Source organism: Acanthopagrus latus, chromosome 9 (assembly GCF_904848185.1).
Source record: "Acanthopagrus latus isolate v.2019 chromosome 9, fAcaLat1.1, whole genome shotgun sequence".
NCBI classification, from domain to species: domain Eukaryota; kingdom Metazoa; phylum Chordata; class Actinopteri; order Spariformes; family Sparidae; genus Acanthopagrus; species Acanthopagrus latus.
The window spans coordinates 24832730-24853087 of NC_051047.1; the positions used below are offsets into that span (position 1 = coordinate 24832730).

The following is a 20358-nucleotide window of genomic DNA, read 5'->3' on the forward strand; positions in this document are numbered from 1 at the left end:
CTGCACACAAAGCTTAAAAGCATAAAAAAGAAAGCGGAGCCCCGAGTGTAAACAGCATAACCGGAACGGGAGGTGAAATTACGCAATATAGACACTGCAGGATGTTTTGCCTCCTCGATGGGAAGAGAACGGACAAGACGAGAGAGCCAGTCGAAGTCGGCGAGGTATCCTGTTGACACAAACACGCATGAATATTTCAGCGTACTGTCTTGTAAAAAAAGGGGAAACTACAAGTACTCCTCAGCCTTTCAAAAAGCCCCCCAAGGTGTTTTGATAAGAGCGGTTTCTGGTGAATAATCAGACAGGTAATTGCAACCCAACAGCAGGTAATTTTCATCAAACAGCAGCCAACCGGGTGGCTTAGCGAGGGATCATTTTGATTAAAATGACAGGTTATTCCAATCAGGCTGCGGCTGATTTTAATCAAACAAACTGTCAGTTAATCAAACAATGAGTGGAGAGGGATGACTGTAATCACAGACGCGGCGTCGGTGAAGTGATGTGTTTACAGCGAGGCATTACTCTTTATTTTCATACAAATAATACAGAGGGAGGAATGAGCGTATACTGGGACTGTATGCATATATATTTTTATTTTTTTTCAAAGACATGTGGGACTCTAAGTAGCCTGATGATCAACTCAACTCAAGTGCTATTTTGTTTTCCTCACATTATTCAGTTTTATTCATGTTAATTGTGTTTTTGTTTGGGAGCGTTTAATCATTTTACCCCAACCAATCAGTAATTAGTCGCGCATCCGTCCTGCCAGCGTGTTATTTATTCATATAACGGATCAGGAAAGATGCAGTTTTCAAGGAGTTTTTTTTTTCGGAAATACGCTTATTCTTAGACTTGCGGATGAGAAGAACGATGCCTCTCTCATGTGCGTAATGTTACGGTTGTGTTAGGATAATGAATAAGAGCGTGCATCTCTCCCTCATGAGACGATTTGATACGCATCTAGATACCTGGGCTACGATATGATTCAGGGATGACACATTTTAAATACGGAACGATTTGATGCGTGCCTGAGTTGTGGCTGGAAAAAGTCTTTAATAGCCATGTTGTTGTCTTGCATGTTCTTGCTTGTGCTAGCTGTAACGTTACTAACGTTAGCATCCACAGACTCCTCATCGCCTGTGTAGTTTTCGTCCAAATGTCCCTCCTTCTTGAAATATCCAAATCTCTTCCAGACTTTAGATTTCAGATTAGCTGGTGCATTGTAAACAGTGTCGGAGTTGTCGGACATGTTGTTCTTGTTGTCGTCCTACACCCCGAGTAATGACGCTACAGTTGGATGACATCATGAGCTCTGAACTCCAACAACTCACATCAACCTTTTCCAGCTGTATTGATCTTATCAGTGACGCTTGTAATCATTTTTCTGTTGCTGTATTTTTCTGGCGTTCACACAAACGGATGACCTTCAAGCTTCTTAATCTCACCTAAAAGGCTTCAGACTTGGCTGACAGAGCACATTAACTCATGCGAGGACTGGATGCAGGCTTCACTCGATTGACCTTAAAAGTCAATGAGAAAAGAATTCAATACTTTTTTTCGACATGTAAACTAATGTCCAGACACTTGTAACAGCAGAAGTCCATGTAGCCGTGGTGAAGAGGGATCCGTCAGTGTGCTCGCCAGTGAAGCCACGATTATCACGATGAGACATTCTGATTTTGTTTTTTAATGCAAGGTTATTATTTTTTACACAGTTTGACAGCATAAATAAATGAAGTGCCTGCAATAATGAGGGGTTATTTTCATAATGTGCTGAGAAGTGATGCTCTGACTTTTTCACTGAGCGGCCCGGTCAGGAGAAAATTGCTATTTCATTCATTTGTCATTAATGATCATCTGGATTTAGATAAGGGAAAAGAAAAAAAAAAAAAAGATGTGCTCAGCGGTGCAGCTGAGACACTCTGTGGTGTTTGAACCTGTTTTGACTGAACTATTCTGCGACTGACCCTGCTGTGGCCAAAAAAGCCTCGCTATCCTCACACCACCCCTCTTTAGGCTCTCTGTACTCTCGAGGCAGGCGGCGAGCAAAAAAAAAAAAAGACCAATTTACCCCTCAAGGATCAATAGTGTGTCACGGAAAACCATTTAGATCCATTTGTGGTGCAGAACTGTAATTACCCACAAAAACCCATGCTTTCAAACCCATCAATAGCACCCATTGATGTTGATAGAATTAAGGTAGAGGAGGAGCAGATAGCGAGCCAGTCGTAGAGAGGAGCTGGAGGGATCTTCGCTGGCTCAGACCTCCTGAGAAAGGAGCTGGAGGCCTTTTCAAACCCGACAGTTGTGTCCTCATTGAGGCTCTTTCTGTGGAAAGCAAAAGGGAAATTCAGTGAAAAGCCAGACGAGCCACAGGCCAACGGGCAAAGTGGGAGACGGTCTTTATTTTCCTTGAGCCGGGTCCTTGCACACACACACATATACATGCAACAGCCACTGGTAGCCATCCTCTCACAACTGACATGAGATAAGAGAAAATATAAAAAGAGGATAAAAATAGAAAGTATAAAGGAGCAGACAAAGAGCGACAACGGGCCACTGGGCAAAGGCCACTGAGACGTCGTCTCTTTGTAGTTGTTTTCCATCTCTTGGTGGAGGTTATGTGTCACTTTGTGGAGGTTTTCTATCACTTTGTGCCTGTTTTTTTTAACTCCTTGTTGTAGATTTGAGTCTTTGTGTGCCTTCTCTGTGACCCTGCTGTCTTTTTATGACTCTTTCAGGTTGTTCTGTGACTCTCCGTAGTTATTTTGTGTCTCTTTGTAGTTGTTTTGTGTCTTTGTAGTTGTTCTGTGTCTTTGTAGTTGTGTTGTGTCTCCTCTGTGTCGTTCTGTGATGCTGACGTTGTTTTCTGATGCTTTGTAGTTGTTGTCTGGCTCTCTTTAGTTGTTTTGTGTCTCCTTTGTGTCGTTTTGTGACGCTCTAATTAGTGTGTGAGTCTTTGTAGTTGCAGTTTGACTCTTCATATTCATTATGTGTTTCTTTGGTGTTGTTTTGTGATTATTCATAGTTCTGTGTCTCTTCATAGTAACTTTGTCTCTTTGTAGTCATTGTGTTAATATTTTGTGACTTTCGAACAGGAAATGTTAACAGCCGCTTCAGCAGAAGGCATCTTGACCTTTTAACCCATTTAATTATTAATTATAGACGGTGATTACTGACCTCACTATGTTTAATGCACCAAAGCGCTGCAACAGTATTTCACAGTTTGTGTTCTTGAGGCCTTCTCTTTCTCCAGTAGCTTGTATATAAATAGACAATATTAATATATGTATAAACGATCTCACTATCTCCCCTCTCCTTTGCGTTTCAACAGATCTTGTGCGTCCTCTCCGTCACTCGGTCTCTCGCTCCCTCTGCCTCTTCATCTCTCTCTTCCTCCCTCGCTCTCAGTCTGCTCGCCTCTCGCTCAGTTTTTCACAGGATTAGAGTGAAATTTGAGGCCAAGGATTATGAAAATCAATGCTGTGTTCAGTTGCAATAAGGTTTGCTGCTAAGGATTTGTACACAACACGAAGCAGTCAGTGGATAGTGTTGGTCTAAGCTGCTGTGCATGTGTGTTATTCTGTGTATCTGTGTGTGTGTGTGTGTGTGTGTGTGTGTGTGTGTGTGTGTGTGTGTGTGTGTGTGTGTTTACATGTGTGTAAAGTGGCTTTTTTTCAGTTGGGAACTAGCAGACAGTCCGGGGGCGGAGGGGGGCTTTAATGGGAGGGAAATAATCACGGGGGAACTAATCAATACGACACATCCTGCTAAGAAAGTAACCTCACGCACACATGTCACACACACACGGTACACACATTCACACACACACACACACACACACACACCGGTAACTTTCATTGAACACTTTCATCCTTTTGTAGCTCGCATCAGACTGTGTGAAGCAGTGTGTGTGTGTATGTGTGTGTGTGTGTGTGTGTGTGTGTGTGAGAGGGCGGAGGAACAAGGTTGATCACAAAGCGATTGTTGTCTTGTTCACGTGTGCGAGTGTTTGTGCACGTCTGTCTGCGGGCGTTCGAGTGTGTGTGTGCGAGTAGCATTAGGATGTGTTGACGCACTGCAGTCTGGTGGTATAGTGCCTATTGTGGAGAAAGTGAGAGTCCTCATTAAATATGTATGGAGCCCAGACATGAGCCACCGACCAACGGCGGCCTCTCGGGATTGGCCGAGACTCAGAGAGCTCGGGGAGGTTGTGTGTGCATGTGTGCAGTGTTAAGTGTGGACGTTTTTCCTTGTAGTCCAGAAGCTCTGAAGGTTTTTATTCTTTTATTCTTGGTTCCTGGTGATTCATCTCACCTCCTCCTTTCATCCTAAAAACTATTCTCATTTAGATACTCCGCAAGATAACGGAGAAACTTTAATTGTTCGTCCTAATCTTGTCACGAGGGCGGCTGTTGCAAAAATTAAAGTTTGAGCTTTTGTAATCTTTAAAGGTTAGCCCAAAACTTCTTTACTTTGCCTGGAGTGATATCTAGCTACGCAGATCATTTCAGCTTTAACTGAAGTCTGCTTGTGGCGTATCAGAAACCCTCTTTACACAGCGGAAGTATCCGTCTTTGAGGACTTGGAACTTGTCTAGATACACAGTCTATAATATAGGGAACAAGATAACAGGCGCATTTGTAATATTACACTGAGATTCAGAGAAGCCAATTTGGTACAAGACAATTAAACCACGAGTGAAGATTTATCACTTTTAACTTCTTTAAGAACTACATAAGACACCGTTTTGGCCTCATTAAGTAAAAAAAAATCAATATTATTTTGCCAATTTTTCATCAAATATTGGATGAGAAACACCCCAGAGTATGATTCTGCTGCTACATCAATAACATTAACATTGCATAAGAACATTTTTTTTTTTGCAGAAATGCTGCCAAACCTGTAATGTTTACCTTTAGCAGTGCTATATGGCAATGTTGGCCTTCAACCGAGAGAAGTAGCAGGAGCCAGAGTGCGTTTGAAAGAGCATCCGTCATACTTTCCAACCTTGACATCTCAAAAATGGGAAGGATTTCCAAACCAAGAGCCAGAAAACTTTTAAGTTTTGTTTCCTGCATCCTGGTGACTTATGAAGAATGGAAGTAACACCACAACAACATAACTAATTCACATCAGTTGCCATTGATTATTCTTTTCTTGCCCCTGAGACAGTTCGTGCACACCACTGCACTACTCCGGGGTTTGATGACTGAAGTCAGTGCGACTCCTGTGATCGTCAGAAAAATGGCTGAGCAGATTTTACAGACCACGTTCTCCTTTTCCTCTCAAACTTTCAATAAGAAACTGGACTTTTTTTTTTCTTTTGCAGAAAGTCTGAAATTTGCACCAAAGTACCTCTTTCTTCTGTCTCCTCTCCATTTCCTCTGTCTGTCTGTCAGTCTTTGAGGAAGACGAGGAGTCTCGGTGCAGCAGACTGTACGCTGCACAGCGCCAGACACAGGTCGTCGTAACCAACACTGGGAAAATGTGTCGTAAATTGGAAGTACAAGAGAACTGTGACCCCGGGAGTTATTTCTTTCATTTTGGGGATTTTTATTCAGGCATATGTGAAAATACAGCTCGCTAGATAAAAAAGAAGTACTGAACATGAGGTTTTTTTATAAAGAGTGGCTGCGTGTAATACTGAATTCAAGCCTCTCGTTTGGCATTTCACCCACTGCCATCTTGGTTTTTGCGCCAGAGTTGACCATATTTGGACAAAGGGGTGGAGCATTACTCTGCTTTATCCTGTATTTCTACTCCAAATGGAAGCATAGTTTAAAAAATTAACATCATGCTGTACTGAAGAAGATTTTAAACTAGGGACTGAGACCATTATCTCATGAGGAAACTGGTTTCTGAGCTACAGAAGTAGAATAAGGAGGGTCATTTTCTGATTAGCATACATAGTATTAGAATACACTATGAAAGCAGTGGTCTCTCCCCCTGCTGGCCATTAAAAGGACCTGGAAGCTCCATGTTTTTATACTGTCTATGACGCTGAGAGACGCAAGCGAACACACACATCAGGATGAGAGAGTGCTGAAAACATTGTTTCTTGGCAGCAGCGTCGACTTCTGCCACAAAGAATTTATCAGATCTGCGGTTGTGTTTCGACGCAGCCATATCTCTCATTCTGTGGTTTTTACACCCCTTATTGGAAGCAAATGGGAATTCATTTGTAGTGAAACATTACATTTTAATAATTCAAGAGCAAAAGATCTTTCCACAGACTTGAGCGCTCATGACTCTGGATAGCACACAGAGAAAGCTGTCAACAGTTATTTTCTCCGTTTCTAACGAAAGCTGTTGACAGTGAGGTCTTGAGGCGGGTATGTCAAACCCTCAGCGAATAAAACCAAAACTATCTGCATGACTGGAGACTGTGTGTTTTGTTTTTCTTTGTTTTTTTGTAATTCGGGTGCAATGACCTTTCTTTTTTTCAAATCACACAGTATCATTGTGTAACCCTGTGCAGTGGCAGGTCATTCATAGCAGCTCCGGCTCACCGTCGATGTCATGCGGGGTTTTGGATATCGGCATCATACGACCGTGTCGTCTCTGGCGCAGAGCGAATCAGCCGTGCTTTGCTGATCCATCATTACAACAGTAGCTGAGCGCCGCCACGCTTTGCCGCGCGGCGTTTCAATCAACATCAATGTCAGCAGTACGAATCATCGCAGCTGATTGTGAAGGTGTCGGCGTGCTCGTATGTGTGTGTGTGTGTGTGTGTGTGTGTGTGTGTGTGTGTGTGGGCACACGTTTATGTGTTGGCGGGCGCCCACGAGGTCCTGTATGCAAATGCAGCTGCGAGACAGCTGAATGCCTGTGCTTTACCGAGAGCTTGGCACCAGGGGAAAATGAAAAGACCGGGAGAATAATGACAGATTTATAATTACAGAATCTAGCGTTCAGCGCTACTCAGCAGCAACTGTCTGGGGAAGGCAATCTGGGTGTAATTTCTGCTGATCAGGCCCGCCACACACTTAAGCGGTCACACTACACATATGCCAAGACACACACACACACACACACACATATATGGACAAGCACGCAGGTGTGAGTGCTCACTGTCTCTCTCTGTAATTTGTGCAGATGTCGCACGCCTAGAGGAGCCCACACACATAAAAACACAAAACATCTCGCACTTAAATTTCACCGAACATTGTGGCGCGACAGCAAATTGCTCGTTTAATTTGCGAGAGCTGAAAGCATCGAGTAAGCGTCTGATTCACTGAGAAATGAACGCATTACAGTCTGCAACAAAAACACGCCAGACGTATCAGCTGTCTGCGAGGAAGTAACTGATTTAATAAACGGCGGAGGCAAAACACAACTCGTGTCAAAGCGCACTGACACGAAAAAGTGATGAACCAAAGACAAAAAAAAAGCAACACACTTTTAATTTGACGTGTACAGTTCTGAAGAAAAGTTTTTAACCAAACTTTAAATTGAAGAGCTTAAAAGTAATCACCTGCCAAAGCAAACACCAGAGTACACTGTGCTCTAATAGGTTTACGCACAAAAAACACTTGATTAGGGTTAAGCAAGCATCACGGTTGGCTCATTATCTGTTTTGGTTGCCACAAATACAGCTGGAGGTGTCCTGATGTTTCCTCAGAGAACACCCATTGTTGTCTCCACAGACACAGCTGGAAACGTCCTGAGGTTAAAAAACATGTCAAGTAATAAACATGTAGTGTCGACATTATAAGTCACATTTTAAACAAACATCAGTACGATACATAGACATGTGTGAAGACTATATCTTGGTGACGGGGCAGGAACATGCATTTATTTAAAGATTATAATCGTCATTGTGACTTACTTAGCAGTTAACATTTCTGGAAACCACAGCACGGTCCAAGGTTGACATTTGTACCAAACTTGCAAACATTTCCAGCTGTTTCTGTAGCAACTCAAACCAGCTAGTTATTTACAGGAGGTTGGATCAACTCCATGTGTGATCAAGACGACCACAACAGGTTTTTTTTTTAAGCCAAACACCTAAACAGACCATAAGCACAGCAAACTCAACTTACACACACGAGGTCCAGTTATCTGTGATTCTGCAGGAACATTTAAACATTTATTCTGGTGATTTGGGTCGTTAGAAAGAAGCAGTGTAATACGAGACGCTGGCTGTTCTGCAAACTTCAGTCACTTTTTTTCGCCAATGCTGTTTCACTGTGCGCTATGATAGCATTAGCCAATTTCTTTTTCTCCATTTTACTCTGTTTTCAATGCTATCTAAAATAAATTACACATCTGAAAGCTTCAGACTGGTGGCAGCAACAATTTCCTCTGCGACGCAAAAAAAAAAAAGAAATGTGCAGCTTTGTTATCTACTTTTCTTTCATTATTAATAACTTCCTGCCATTGTAATGCTACATCATTTGTCAATCAAGTTCTGTGTGCTGCCTGTCTCTTTCTCTCTCTCTCTTTCTCTCTCTCTCTTTCTCTCTCTCTCTCTCTCTCTCTCTCTCTCTCTCTCTCTCTTTTTTTTTTTTCATTTTTTTTGCAAAGTTAAATCCATTTGCCATTGTGTTAGATTGAATGTGCCAACACCCAGACTGAACAGGATTACTATGCATGGTCCAGCTTCCTGACTGAGTGCAAGCTGTACTTCTTTTTTTTCTCTCTCTCTTCCTCATTTTTTAATCCCTGAACGGATTTCCGTCTGTGTCCCTCGCAGTCAAACACACACACACACACGAAAAGTCTCTCCGGGATAAAGATGCTCTCATTTTTATTAATATTTCAGATCTCATTCATTTTATATCTTAACACGCCTAATAAATAAAAATCCTCTGATGGGATTTTGTCGCTCCGCAGGTGTGTTTGCAACATCGACTGCTCCCACATCAGCTTCAACCCGGTGTGTGCCTCGGACGGACGTTCCTATGACAACCCCTGCCAGGTGAAGGAGGCGTCCTGTCAGAAGCAGGAACGCATTGAGGTCAAGTACCTGGGCCACTGCCAAGGTCAGAGTCACAAACACACACACACACACACACACTCGAAAGACACGACAACACCTTCACACACTCCGCGGGAGCCGTCAATCCGTCTGGCAGGTGTTCACTTCAAGTTGAAGCGAGGCCACGGAGGCAAATGAGGCGCCGTGCAGCGGAGCTAAATGCAGACGGGCGTGATTCGATATCTCCCTCCCAGCTGCCGCTCCAAACACATTTCCTGATTACAAAATATTTTTTTCTCTCAATCATATTTTGTGTGGGAAAAAAAAAAAAACAAACTCTGTGCAAAGATAATCCTCACAAAAAACCCCCACACAGCCTTCTCTGCTATGTATATTGATAATTTTTGCAGAATGGTAATCCTCTCTTTTTTAGTGCGGGATCTTTTATTTGGGTGCAGGGATGAAGTTATTTTATTAATCTCCGTGCTGAAATCCCTCTACTGAGTCATACTGCTCATCCATGTGGGAGGCGGAAAAAAAAATCACATACGAATAATTATTTTTAATGTCGTTTTAGACTTTTTTCTATTTGATGTATGATTAGGAAACATTTTAATTTCTCTTCATTACAACTTAATGCAGCTAAAGAGATCTGTGTGGGAGGGAGAGGTGTTCGAGTCGCACTCGGCAGCGGCGGCTCAGGTCGTGCACGAGCACATTTGCGAGTATCTGATCGGCTCTGCGCCCACCTGGGACGAACGGGACAATTGATCGAGATGTGAGAACCGATACGAGGGCGCTGAGAAGCAAGGGGGAGTAAAGCAATCAGGGATTTCCAGCTCTGGAGCGCAAATGGAAATCTGTCGCCCCCCCACTCTGCGTTACACCCTTTGGGTCGGACCACCCTGATTGATCTGATCAGGCCGACCAAGCTTTCTGTGTTAATCGGGGAGAAACAAACGTCATGCAAGTGTGAGGTTTGGAGTAAAGTTCTCGTTAGTCAGGATTCAAAGTGGGACCTTGATATCCAGATCGCTGGTTTATAATAGTACGAGTTTCTTTCTGTTCCCCTTGAAATCGCCGCCTCTTATTGGATCTCACGCCGATCTGGAGCATCGAGAAACAATCCGGGTCCTCATAAAGTCAGGCGTCGTATCGTTAAGATCTTAAGCTGTCGTTGATGTGTGGAGCAAGGAAAAATTAAAGGAGGAAGAAAGAAAAGCTTGTGTCTCGTCTCTGAGAGTCTGAAAATTCATTCAGTCTCATATCTGATTTTGCTTAATAAAGGGTAACTCCACCAATTTTACACATTAAAGTGTGCTGACATGTCTTGAACAGTATTACTGCATATGAGAGAAAAAGTAGAATCAAGCCATTTGTGTTCCAAAGAAAGTCGTGTGTAATCAGATAAACTGCCTGCAGTGATGTCACTCAGTGGCTAAGTTGCATTGTGGGTAATGTAGGCGCCAGGTTAAAGGATCTCTGGTTCTGCTGGAACAATTTTGAAAATTTTGTTTTTTATTCTTTCAGTCCATAATGACTCCAACAGTGTTGTTGTGGGGGGTTTCATACACATGTGCTAGTTTGCTTGGCTTGGTTTGACTCAAAACATCAGTCCAACACTCTTCCCCCCCACTGGATTATCAAAGAATAGCTTCAACCAGAGTTCCACTAACCCGGGTATAAACACGTTTCATTTCCTGTAAAGTCCTCACAATAAAAGTCCTCCGTACTTTAAAGTACGTAGTCATTTAAAAGCCTTTGAAATGACGCAGCAAAGTCGGGACATGTTGGGTTTTCACCAGCAGTAACTTCAAGGTGCCCTCAGCAGTTTTGGGGATGAAATTTTAATCAGAAAAGACAAATTCACTGATTTAATGACGGAATAACCAAAGTGTCACAACTGCGCACTCGTTTACTGTGTTCATATTTGCACGATCTTTTCCAAGTCAACACATTTCTAGCTTCAAAACATTTTTTTCCGGCGACCTTATTTCCCTTTGAGGAACAGCTTGTTTATTCAGTTATGGAAAGATATTCATCAAATTAACTCACTAAACAACTGAAAGCGAACATGATGAATAAGTAAAATAAAGCGGATATCTAAAAAAAGACAAAAAAAACACAGGGAAACTACAGAGACTCAGTAGGAAGCTACAAGAGAAGTGCTGAGAACTAAAAATGGAAACTTATAAAAAGCGCTTTTCTCTCTCGCCTTCTGCGCAGACACAAGTCTTACGATCGCAACACGGGGGATTAGCACGTTAGCTGCGGTCGTTAGACGCCAACGCAGCCCACCTGGAGGCTGTGGTCCCACTGCAGAAGGGGTCCGTCCCAGGTGCAGCTTGGCTCAACTCAGGACGGGAAAGGTGGTAACAGAAAGGCAAATAAACGCGGCACGGTTTGCTTCGGCGCTGCCAAAAGTCCACGTGAAAGGCCGATTAGAAGTGCAACGCTAAACCAGTGGACTTATTATCAAAACCTGGGGCCTACATTACCCACAATGCAATGTCATGCTACTTTTTTTCATATATCTAAATAGAATTAACCAAGACCTGTTAACCTGTAAAACTGGTGGAGTTGCCCGTTGAATAAAATACCTACAAGACTCTTCTGATCTCAGTGAGCTGCTGCTTTATATCTCCTCTGATGTTCCACAAGCAGATTAACTAAGAAAGATAAATTAAAAGTGTCAGATCTCGGCACATTTCTTGCATCATAAACCAGGAAATTACTTTCACAGACTCGGTTCTGAGGGAATACATTCACTGACCGCTGCAAAAAAAAATGTAAAAAGTAAAAAAAAAAAAAAAAAAAAAAAAAAAAATCAATGGCAATGAAATGATAATGACAGGAAAGAGAGATTCAATTCAAACTTTATCTCACACTCACAAGACAGTAAAAACACCATTTCTATTGTCTGGCCATTGTGAGAGATGAATTCAATGCAGCGTCAATAAGGTGAGCAGAAACACATCATTCCCCCCCGATCTTTTCTTCTCGCCCGCTCGGCTCCATTCTGCCCATTGTTCAGTCTTGTACATTAGAGTGGACGGCGTCTGACTTTTGAAGGGAATCGTCCACATTTATACGCGTTAACTAGACAGGTGCACACACCACATGAACTCCTTTGTTGAGGTGATGATTCACATCCAGCGCTCTCTCTGTCTCTCTCTCTTTTGTGCGCTGTATATGTATAATGGAGAGCTATAGGAGAGGTTGTATGGACCACTGAGATCACTTTGGGTGTGTTTCTGGCCCTTTCCAGGTGACATCATCACCGGGAACAAAGGCGAAGACGGACACTTCGCACGGACTGACCTCACAGGTGAGCGCATGTGCGGCGGGCGAATGGACGAATAACATGTGCTGCCACTCAAAAGCTGCCTTCAGCCCTCGACTCTCACCTCCATCTGTCAGTCTGTCTGTCTGTCTGTCTGAGGATCGTCTCTCACTGCTTGGACTTCTTTTATTCTCCCTCCGCCATCCATCTCTTCCTCTCCTCTTGAAAGCATACGTTTTTTTTCTTTGTACAGTACAGAGATGTATATTCACGTCTGTGCCTCGAGCATATATAAACATCCGGTATTGACTTGACTTGATGAATTTCGTTTGTCTGCGTGTTTTTGTTTGTTTTTTTTGTTTTTTTTTTACTCAGTAGTGGAAAACGATGATCCTCTGGCCCGCGGCCTGTACATCCCCTGTCCAGATCACTACAAAAACTACTGCGTCCACGGAGAGTGTCAGTACCCCAGGATCCCAGCCCAGCCCTCCTGCAGGTACACACACACACACACACACACACACACACACACACACACAGTATGACTACATTTGTTAGCACAAGGGACAGGTAGGGATAAATGTTATCAGACTAATATATATCAGCTTCTACACGGCCTCCAATGGCTTTATTTATGACAGGATGGCCTATTAAAATGTTTTACAGGCTGTCTGTGATTTTTTTTTTTTCTGTTCAACCTCCATTTTACATGAATTCTCATATAAATCAGAATCATATCAGTTTGCAGCTGTTGTTGTGGTCCTCGCTTGATTTCCTGTTGAAGGTTTATCCTCTTCTGTCATGTTTTACTTTCCACTTCCTGCCTCCTTTTTTTTCCTGTGTCCACCTGTGTTTCATTAGGTCATTAGCACATGTGTATTTAAGTCTGTGACTCGGCGTTGGTTCCTCTGTTTCGGTCCTGTGGCTGCTCCCTGTAGTTTTCTGATTTGCTCCCTGTAGTTTTCTGATTTGTCCTTCGGTTTAGTTTTTGCCTCGGACTTTCCTTTTTCCTGCCTTTTTATTTCTTGCTTTTTGCTTTTTGGATGTTGGACTTTGGTTACCAGCATTTTAAAGTTCATTTTTTTGTCGTTCTTTTACATGCCTGTCTGGCATTTGGGTCCCTTTTGGTGTAAAAAAAAAAAAAAAATAGAATAAAAGCTGCATACAAATCAGCTGAGCAGACCTGTCCCTCTCAAATTTCTTGAAAGTTTAAAACATTAAGTGTAGTAATGAACTACAGACTATATATTTTGTCATTTATATGTTAAATACTGAGACTGTCAGGGTTTCACAGCTCTACAGATGTTATTTTAAGACTTTTTTTACACTGGGGGTGTGGTCCAATCAGATCACGGCTACATCTGTAAACAGCCTTTCAGAGCTAATCCAGTATTGCACCTCCCCCAGGGTTGGTCCCACCTCTAGTAGTTAAACATTTACTTGAATTTATAATTGTTATTAGCTGAAAGAAATACAATAAATTAACTAATTTATGGGATTAATTGAGAAATACTGAAATGCAGTCGTCATGAATGCCCAGTGAGCCACTATGACACCATGTTGTTGGCCATAATTCTGAAAACTAAACAGTATTTTCTGAATTTAATGTAATTTAAGTGTCATGCATCAAGACGGGACTATTGATTATTAATTCATAATGACTTCAATAGAGTTTCAACAGCCTGAAATCAATAGGATTATATTTTGTCAGAGCTAATTATGGTCCAGCACAAGGATTCTTATGCAGAAATCAATTAAACTCTATTTCTTGTATCTATTATTGGCTGCAAAGTTTTTACAGTAAGTCTGACTGCAGTGTGACGACTCAGACCTGCTCTGTCTGTTTCTGTTCTCTTTTTTTTTTTCAGTCCCCTCCTCCGTCTTCCCTAATCTGTAGATACCAAAATAAAGCGTGTAATGTGAGACGGCTAATCAGTTAAAATTCAGCAATTGCTAAGCAAGTGCTAGAACCCATTAATCTTTTTTAATCAGGCTTGTTTATCTTGTATGAACAGAAGCCAGGGTGCTGCGAGAGGGGGAAGTGTTTGAGCTCCCTCCTGCTGCAGCAGTCGGCCCGGCTGTTGACCAGTCAAAATAAACTGCACTGCTTCAAATTAATCCCATGTTGGATTTCTCACCCACTAAATGAGGATGTTGGTGTTTCCTTTCCCCGGCACACACATTTTAATCTTGTTGCACCAGATTTCACTTTGCTGGTGATTTTCAGAGAGAAAGCAACACGTTGTCATCTGTCTGCCCAGTGATGGTGCTCGGCTGTAAACACATCGTCGTGCTGCTGTCATTGACAGCTGACACCTCGAGGGTGTCATCAGTGAGTTCCCAGAAATATGAAAATATTTCATTTTTTTTAAAACAGGATCTTTTGCATGAGATCAACATCACTACTGCTAACAGTCTGGAAGTGGTGCAGTTGTCAGTGTCGTCAATGGTGATGGAAAATTAACAACAACTGACCAAATTATCCCTGCCTTGAAGCATCTTTGAGCTCAGCCTGTTGTTTTGGTTCAACAACATGCAGTTTTAGGATTTTAACTGACCCTCGCTCTAAAACGCTTCCAGCCACTAGCTTGTGAAACGGTAGCTAGCATGTAGCAGCTAAAAGAGCCAGATGTTTCCCTGGTAGAGACCAAAAACAGAGCTAAAATAAGACTGAATATTGAATCTGTATCATCAGGAAGTCAGAAACACAACTTGAAAAGTATGTTTGTGTTACTTTGTCGCTGCTAAATGTGATTATTTATTTATTTATTTATTTATTTGCATTAAGGTAAATGCAGGTTTAACGTGACCACTTAATACCTTGCAGACATTTTTTCTGTCTGCTTTGTGACACATAGATGCAGAAATAAAATTGTGTGCACCCAGAATTTTAGCTAGAATTCAGATTATCAGTCATTATGCAGGAAAACCTTGCCTGTGGATTGTCGGGAGTATTCACCTTGGTTTACTCCGGGTTTAGCGTATCTGGGGCCTTGATTCTGGCCTCGTCGGATGTCTTTTGATTGTGATTTCCAGAACTCTAGCCATGAATCTGGTGAAAACAATCCCAATACAAACAAATACCTTAGCAGAAAGAAGATCCTTAAATCGGAAGTATCCTAAACAGAGGCAAGAACGTCCTCACTTTGGTCATTTCTGGGCCTCATGAATGTAGAAATATGGGAATGAAACAAACACACACACACACACACACACACACATACACACACACTCAGATGCACTTATAAAACAGCAGTCCCACAGCTGCATGTGACAGCACACATACATACAGACTCACACAAGTGCATAATGTACACTTGAACACAGGCGGCACAGACACACATTTACATAAAGGCAAAATGACGAGTGATTTTATATCCCGCCGCCCACACACACACACACACGCAGTGAACGTACATGTGTGCTGCTCAGGTCTGCCATCTTTTACAGCCTGATAGTGTAGCAGCCAGGGGGTCTTGGTATCTCTCGCTCCCTCTATTTCTCTCCTTTTCTTTTCTAACCTCGCTCGTCCCAGCTCGCCCAGCCAGACATTCTTCATGCATACAGAGCAGAGCCGAGCAGAGAGAGAGAGAGAGAGAGAGAGAGAGAGGGGCTGAGTGTGAAATGTCTCTGCTGCCCCCTGGAGGTCGTAACGAGAAGGGGAGGCACACAGTGGTCTCTGTGGGAGCGGTGCATGTATATGTGTGTGTGTGTGTGTGTGTGTGTGTGTGTGTGTGTGTGTGTGTGTGTGTGTGTGTGTTCATGTGTGTGGAAGCAGAGCACAAACCCTAGAACAGAACAAGGTTGCAGTGTTCATCTTACACATTGTCAGGTCAAAAGGGATGGGAAGTGTGATGGTGTGTGTGTGTGTGTGTGTGTGTGTGTGTGTGTGTGTTGGTATCAAACAAGGATGTGCAGGTGTTGGTGGGGTAACAACCTCCCCAGAGACAGGAAAAGCAGGTAGAGAAGAGAGGACGGAGGGAGGAAGAGAGAGATTAAAAGGGGGACCATTTTAGCTCCTCTCTGAGGACAAAGATCACCTCCATCAGTCTCTCTCTCCCTCTCTCTCCCTCTCTCTCTCTGTCTGGCTCTCTCAGGCCACAGACACACAAAGCTGGCCGGAACCAAAAACACCAATTACATGTGAAAACAGCACGTTGTTGAAAGGCTCTTATTCATGGTCAGCAGACAACAACATCACAGCTGATCACTGCCAACATCTGTTAAGGACGTGGCACAGCTTAGTTAGCGGCGGTAGCTGCAGAGTCGACATTGGAAGGGACGAAACAGACTTGGAATTTCAAAATAAAATGTCCGAATATTTGTCTGGCTGGTGTTTTCAGATATATATCCACTAGAATATGTTTAGTTCCAATGTGAAAACAAGTTCGACCAAGGAACAGACTCATTACTATCAATACTGATCGGGACAAATCACTGGGCTCAGAAACAGGAGACCGCTGTCTATTTCCTGTTTCCATGATGATGAAGCTGCCCTAACATTAACAAGGTCCCTTTTCCAGACCAAAATCATGATTGTACCAAAACCTAACCACACATCGTGAAGCGGATTAAGTGATATCTTACAGGTTTAAGGTTCAGACAACGATAAGACCATCAGAGAGAATATGTGGTGCGAGGAAAAATCTTTTTGTCTCTTTATGTGGAGGACTTGTTGGACATAAAGTCACAGTAGGCTACACTGTGTGTGTGTTTGTGTGTGTGTGTGTGTGTGTGTGTCTATCTATATATATACTATATGACTGGAGATACATTGCTGTAAATGCCATTTCTTTGTGTATTACTGCTGAATTGTAGTCAACGCTGTGCAGCCGCTGTGACAAACAGCTGTGATCGTGGAGAGGAGGAGGTTCGCTGAAGAAATGTGTCACTAAAGAGAACAAGACTGCTGAATCGACTGAACCTGCTTCCTTAATGTTTTGTTTTGTTTTGTTTTTTTTACTATTAATATCTTCCACTGGCATCAGAAAACCTGGCCAAAATGAAGTGTTTTCATATTTAACCACTCAGTCTGAAACACTCACGCCGTATCGGAAGCAAAGGAAGCGCACAGTCGCTCCCGTGTCGGCGAGGTGCATTGTTCCACCACCGCGACGTTTCAATTAGAAACACAGTATAATGAACCTGTCTCTCAGCGCCTCAAGTGACTCTCTCCCTCTCTTCTCCTCACCTGTGTGTGTGTGTGTGTGTGTGTGTGTGTGTGTGTGTGTGTGCGCGTGTGATCTCAGCTGTCACTCGGGTTTCAGGGGCGCCCAGTGTGACATCAAGGAGTACAACGTGCTGTACGTGGTGCCAGGCTCTGGCAAACTGCACTACGTCCTCATCGCCTCGATCATCGGAGCGCTCCAGGTGGTCATCATCTGTGTGGTGGTGCTCTGCATTACCAGGTGAGTCACGCCCCGACAGAAACACACACACACACACACACACAGACGCAGCTTATTAATGAGCCTGGGAGCAGTGTTTTCCGTGTTGTTGTGTATATTTAGGGAGTCACAAGGGGGGCTGCGGGGCTCCTGAGGCCTGGAGGAAACAGCCGAAAGGTCACCTTCCTTTCACCGCAGTGAGAGAAAGTACTGTCACTTTCCCCGCGGACACACACACATGCAAACACACACACACACACACACATATGAAGTGAAAAACGTGCTGGGCGTGCGTACAAGCACAGATACACAGAGATATCTGTGTAGGCAAGCATACACGCTTGTGTTTGAGGAGGAGTTTTGTATTCACAGAAGAAAACCACTGACACCCACAGATTCACTCACACACACACACACACACACACACACACACACACACACACACACACACTTACCCTGCAGCTCGTCTGCCTCCGGCTGACCTAAGCAATTTATGACATTTAATAAAAGATTTTAAAAGAGTTTTAGCCGAGACAAAACTGCTCCTCTGAGTAAAGGAGGGGGAAGAGGGACAAAAAGAGAGAGAGAGAGAGAGAAAGACAGGGGAGCCGTAAAAGGAAGATCAGGGTGAGAGGGTAAAGAGAGAAGATAAAGAAGAAGACGAAGAAGAAGGGAGCGTTATAACACTGAATACAGCTACAGTACCATTAATGTTTCCTGCTGCTCAGCGATATTCATTTAAAGCTGAAAATATATAATAAACTCAGCCTTGTAAAAGTTCACAATACATCATACGGCTCGACTGAATGAATCCTGCGGTACATCGTCAGCGCCCTGTGACTCTCTCACCTCGGCGGCCTATCTCTGCGGCACAGACTGGGCTGTAGACGCTGTATCGTGTTTTATGAATGTCGCTCGAGTTCTGTGTGATTTTCCACGTAGCGTAAAGAACAGGTCATCGATACGCTTTGATTGGACGTTCCATCACATGTTGGAAAAAGTCAGCTTGGTCAGGGTTTTCACTGCAACAGATACTGAGATAAAAAAAAAAAAAAAAAAGATCCTGAGCTCAGGTTTTAGCCCTGAGTTTGGTCTCTCAGGCTACAATCAGGTTGAATGTCTGTTTCTGGTGTCGGCTGATGAGCGCTGTCAGGCTCAGAGGAAAACACTGCGAATATCACTCTCAACTTTGATTTAGTCTCCTCATCAAAAACGTTAATTAAAGGGATAGTTCACCCACAGGGCGATGGAGGCACGCAGCTCACGGACGAGAAGCTCTTGATATTTTGGGATGTGAACTTTTAGCATCACCTGTAACGTTAGCTAGCTTAGTTAGCTTAGTTAGCTCGCCTCTGGGTCATAAGTAGGTAAACACTTTCTTTCTTTAATTTACAGCACCGAGAACATGTTGGAACTGAATCAAAACTTTGGACTAACCTATATCAAACTTCAGCTACTCGTTAGTAGGATCAATTTATCTTTGGCTCCTGGTCTTTTAATCGGATTTGTTTAAAATAACAAACATATTTCTATTTTTATCCTTGGGGGGGAAAAAAAATCAATTCAGGACTTTTTTTCTGGCATAAGATTGATCTTTAACCCTGACATGTATCTTCTTGTGCCCCTCCCTCATCCTCTCTTCTTGTACAGGAAGTGCCCGCGGACCAACAGGATCAACCGGCAGAAGCAGAACAATGTCCACTTCAGCACGGAGAACACCATGCGAGCCTCCACTCGACTTATCTGAGCCCAGACCCGTCGAACAGAGACCCCCCCTCCCTCCACTTTACGGAGCGCTGTGGCGTTAGATGTTCCCCCCCTTGTAGGCCAACCCGAAAATAATTAGGATCTGCTTCCCCTCACTCCTCGCCCCCTCTCTCCCAGTACGAACTTGAAGAATGCCCAGGGAGGACGGTGGCACGGCAGAGACAGAGCTGGCGAGTACCAGTCAGCGATGATGACGATGATGATGATGATGTTGTCGTCAGTCACCGCCGCCGCTGTCGCCAAATCCTTCCCCCCCAGTCGCCGATGTGTCTCCTTGCACCTTGTCACTTCCGTCCAGGGTTTTTCTGAAAAAAAAAACTGAACCATTGAGGTGTTGAGGGGAGGATGGTGCTGAGGATACAGAATGTGTGAATGAGTGAGAGTGTGAATGTGTCTTAGATGTGTGAGCTTTGGTAGAGGCGGGCTAGCCGGTGTCTGTTGTTTCTAGATGAGGGGTTAAGCAAAACCGGGGTAGTGCAAAGCAGGGTAACGGGCTTTAATTGAGGTGTGTGTCGTCCGGTTCTGGGTGGGGGGGTGGGTTTGAGTTGGGGGGGTTCGGGGCTACACGTGATGCCTTGCACCTTGTGTTATAGGAGACCTTTGACAGAGGGCACAATGTTATTATAGAGCTCTCTGTTCGGTTGTGACGATGACGTCAGCTTCTGTATCTTTGGGTTCTATTTCCAATAGTTATTACTACATTGTCTTGATGGGGTCATTTTTCTGTAAATGTAAATAAATAATTTATATCACGAAATGTAACATGCCGTGTCGCTCTTTGTTTGTGGCGTCCTGTGAAGCAATGATGTCGTAGATGTTGTCACGTAACATACAGAGAAACTCTCAGGATCTTTTCTCAGCAATATAAGATCTTTAAATCAATCTCTTCATGAACGGATGGCGCGGCACAGGAGGGCCGACTCCTCGGGTCAAGACTCAGCGGTCCACTTACATCTGAAGGAGAAAAATGATTCCTTTGAGGACAACAATGCGAACAC

General features: G+C 43.4%; 1 protein-coding gene across 2 annotated transcripts in view; it reads left to right on the top strand.

Annotated features, from left to right (window-relative positions):
- Positions 1-20122, top strand: part of tmeff2a (transmembrane protein with EGF-like and two follistatin-like domains 2a) — a 123725-nt gene extending 103603 nt beyond the window's left edge. The window contains exons 7-11 of one of the 2 annotated variants that reach the window (XM_037110956.1): positions 8839-8987; positions 12192-12251; positions 12582-12702; positions 17456-17614; positions 19244-20122. In XM_037110956.1, the coding sequence (XP_036966851.1) occupies positions 8839-8987; positions 12192-12251; positions 12582-12702; positions 17456-17614; positions 19244-19340 (586 nt within the window). In that variant the 3' untranslated portion in view covers positions 19341-20122. The remainder of the gene's footprint in view (positions 1-8838; positions 8988-12191; positions 12252-12581; positions 12703-17455; positions 17615-19243) is intronic. The other variant, XM_037110957.1, reaches the window with a different exon arrangement.
- The last annotated feature ends 236 nt before the right edge of the window (positions 20123-20358 follow it).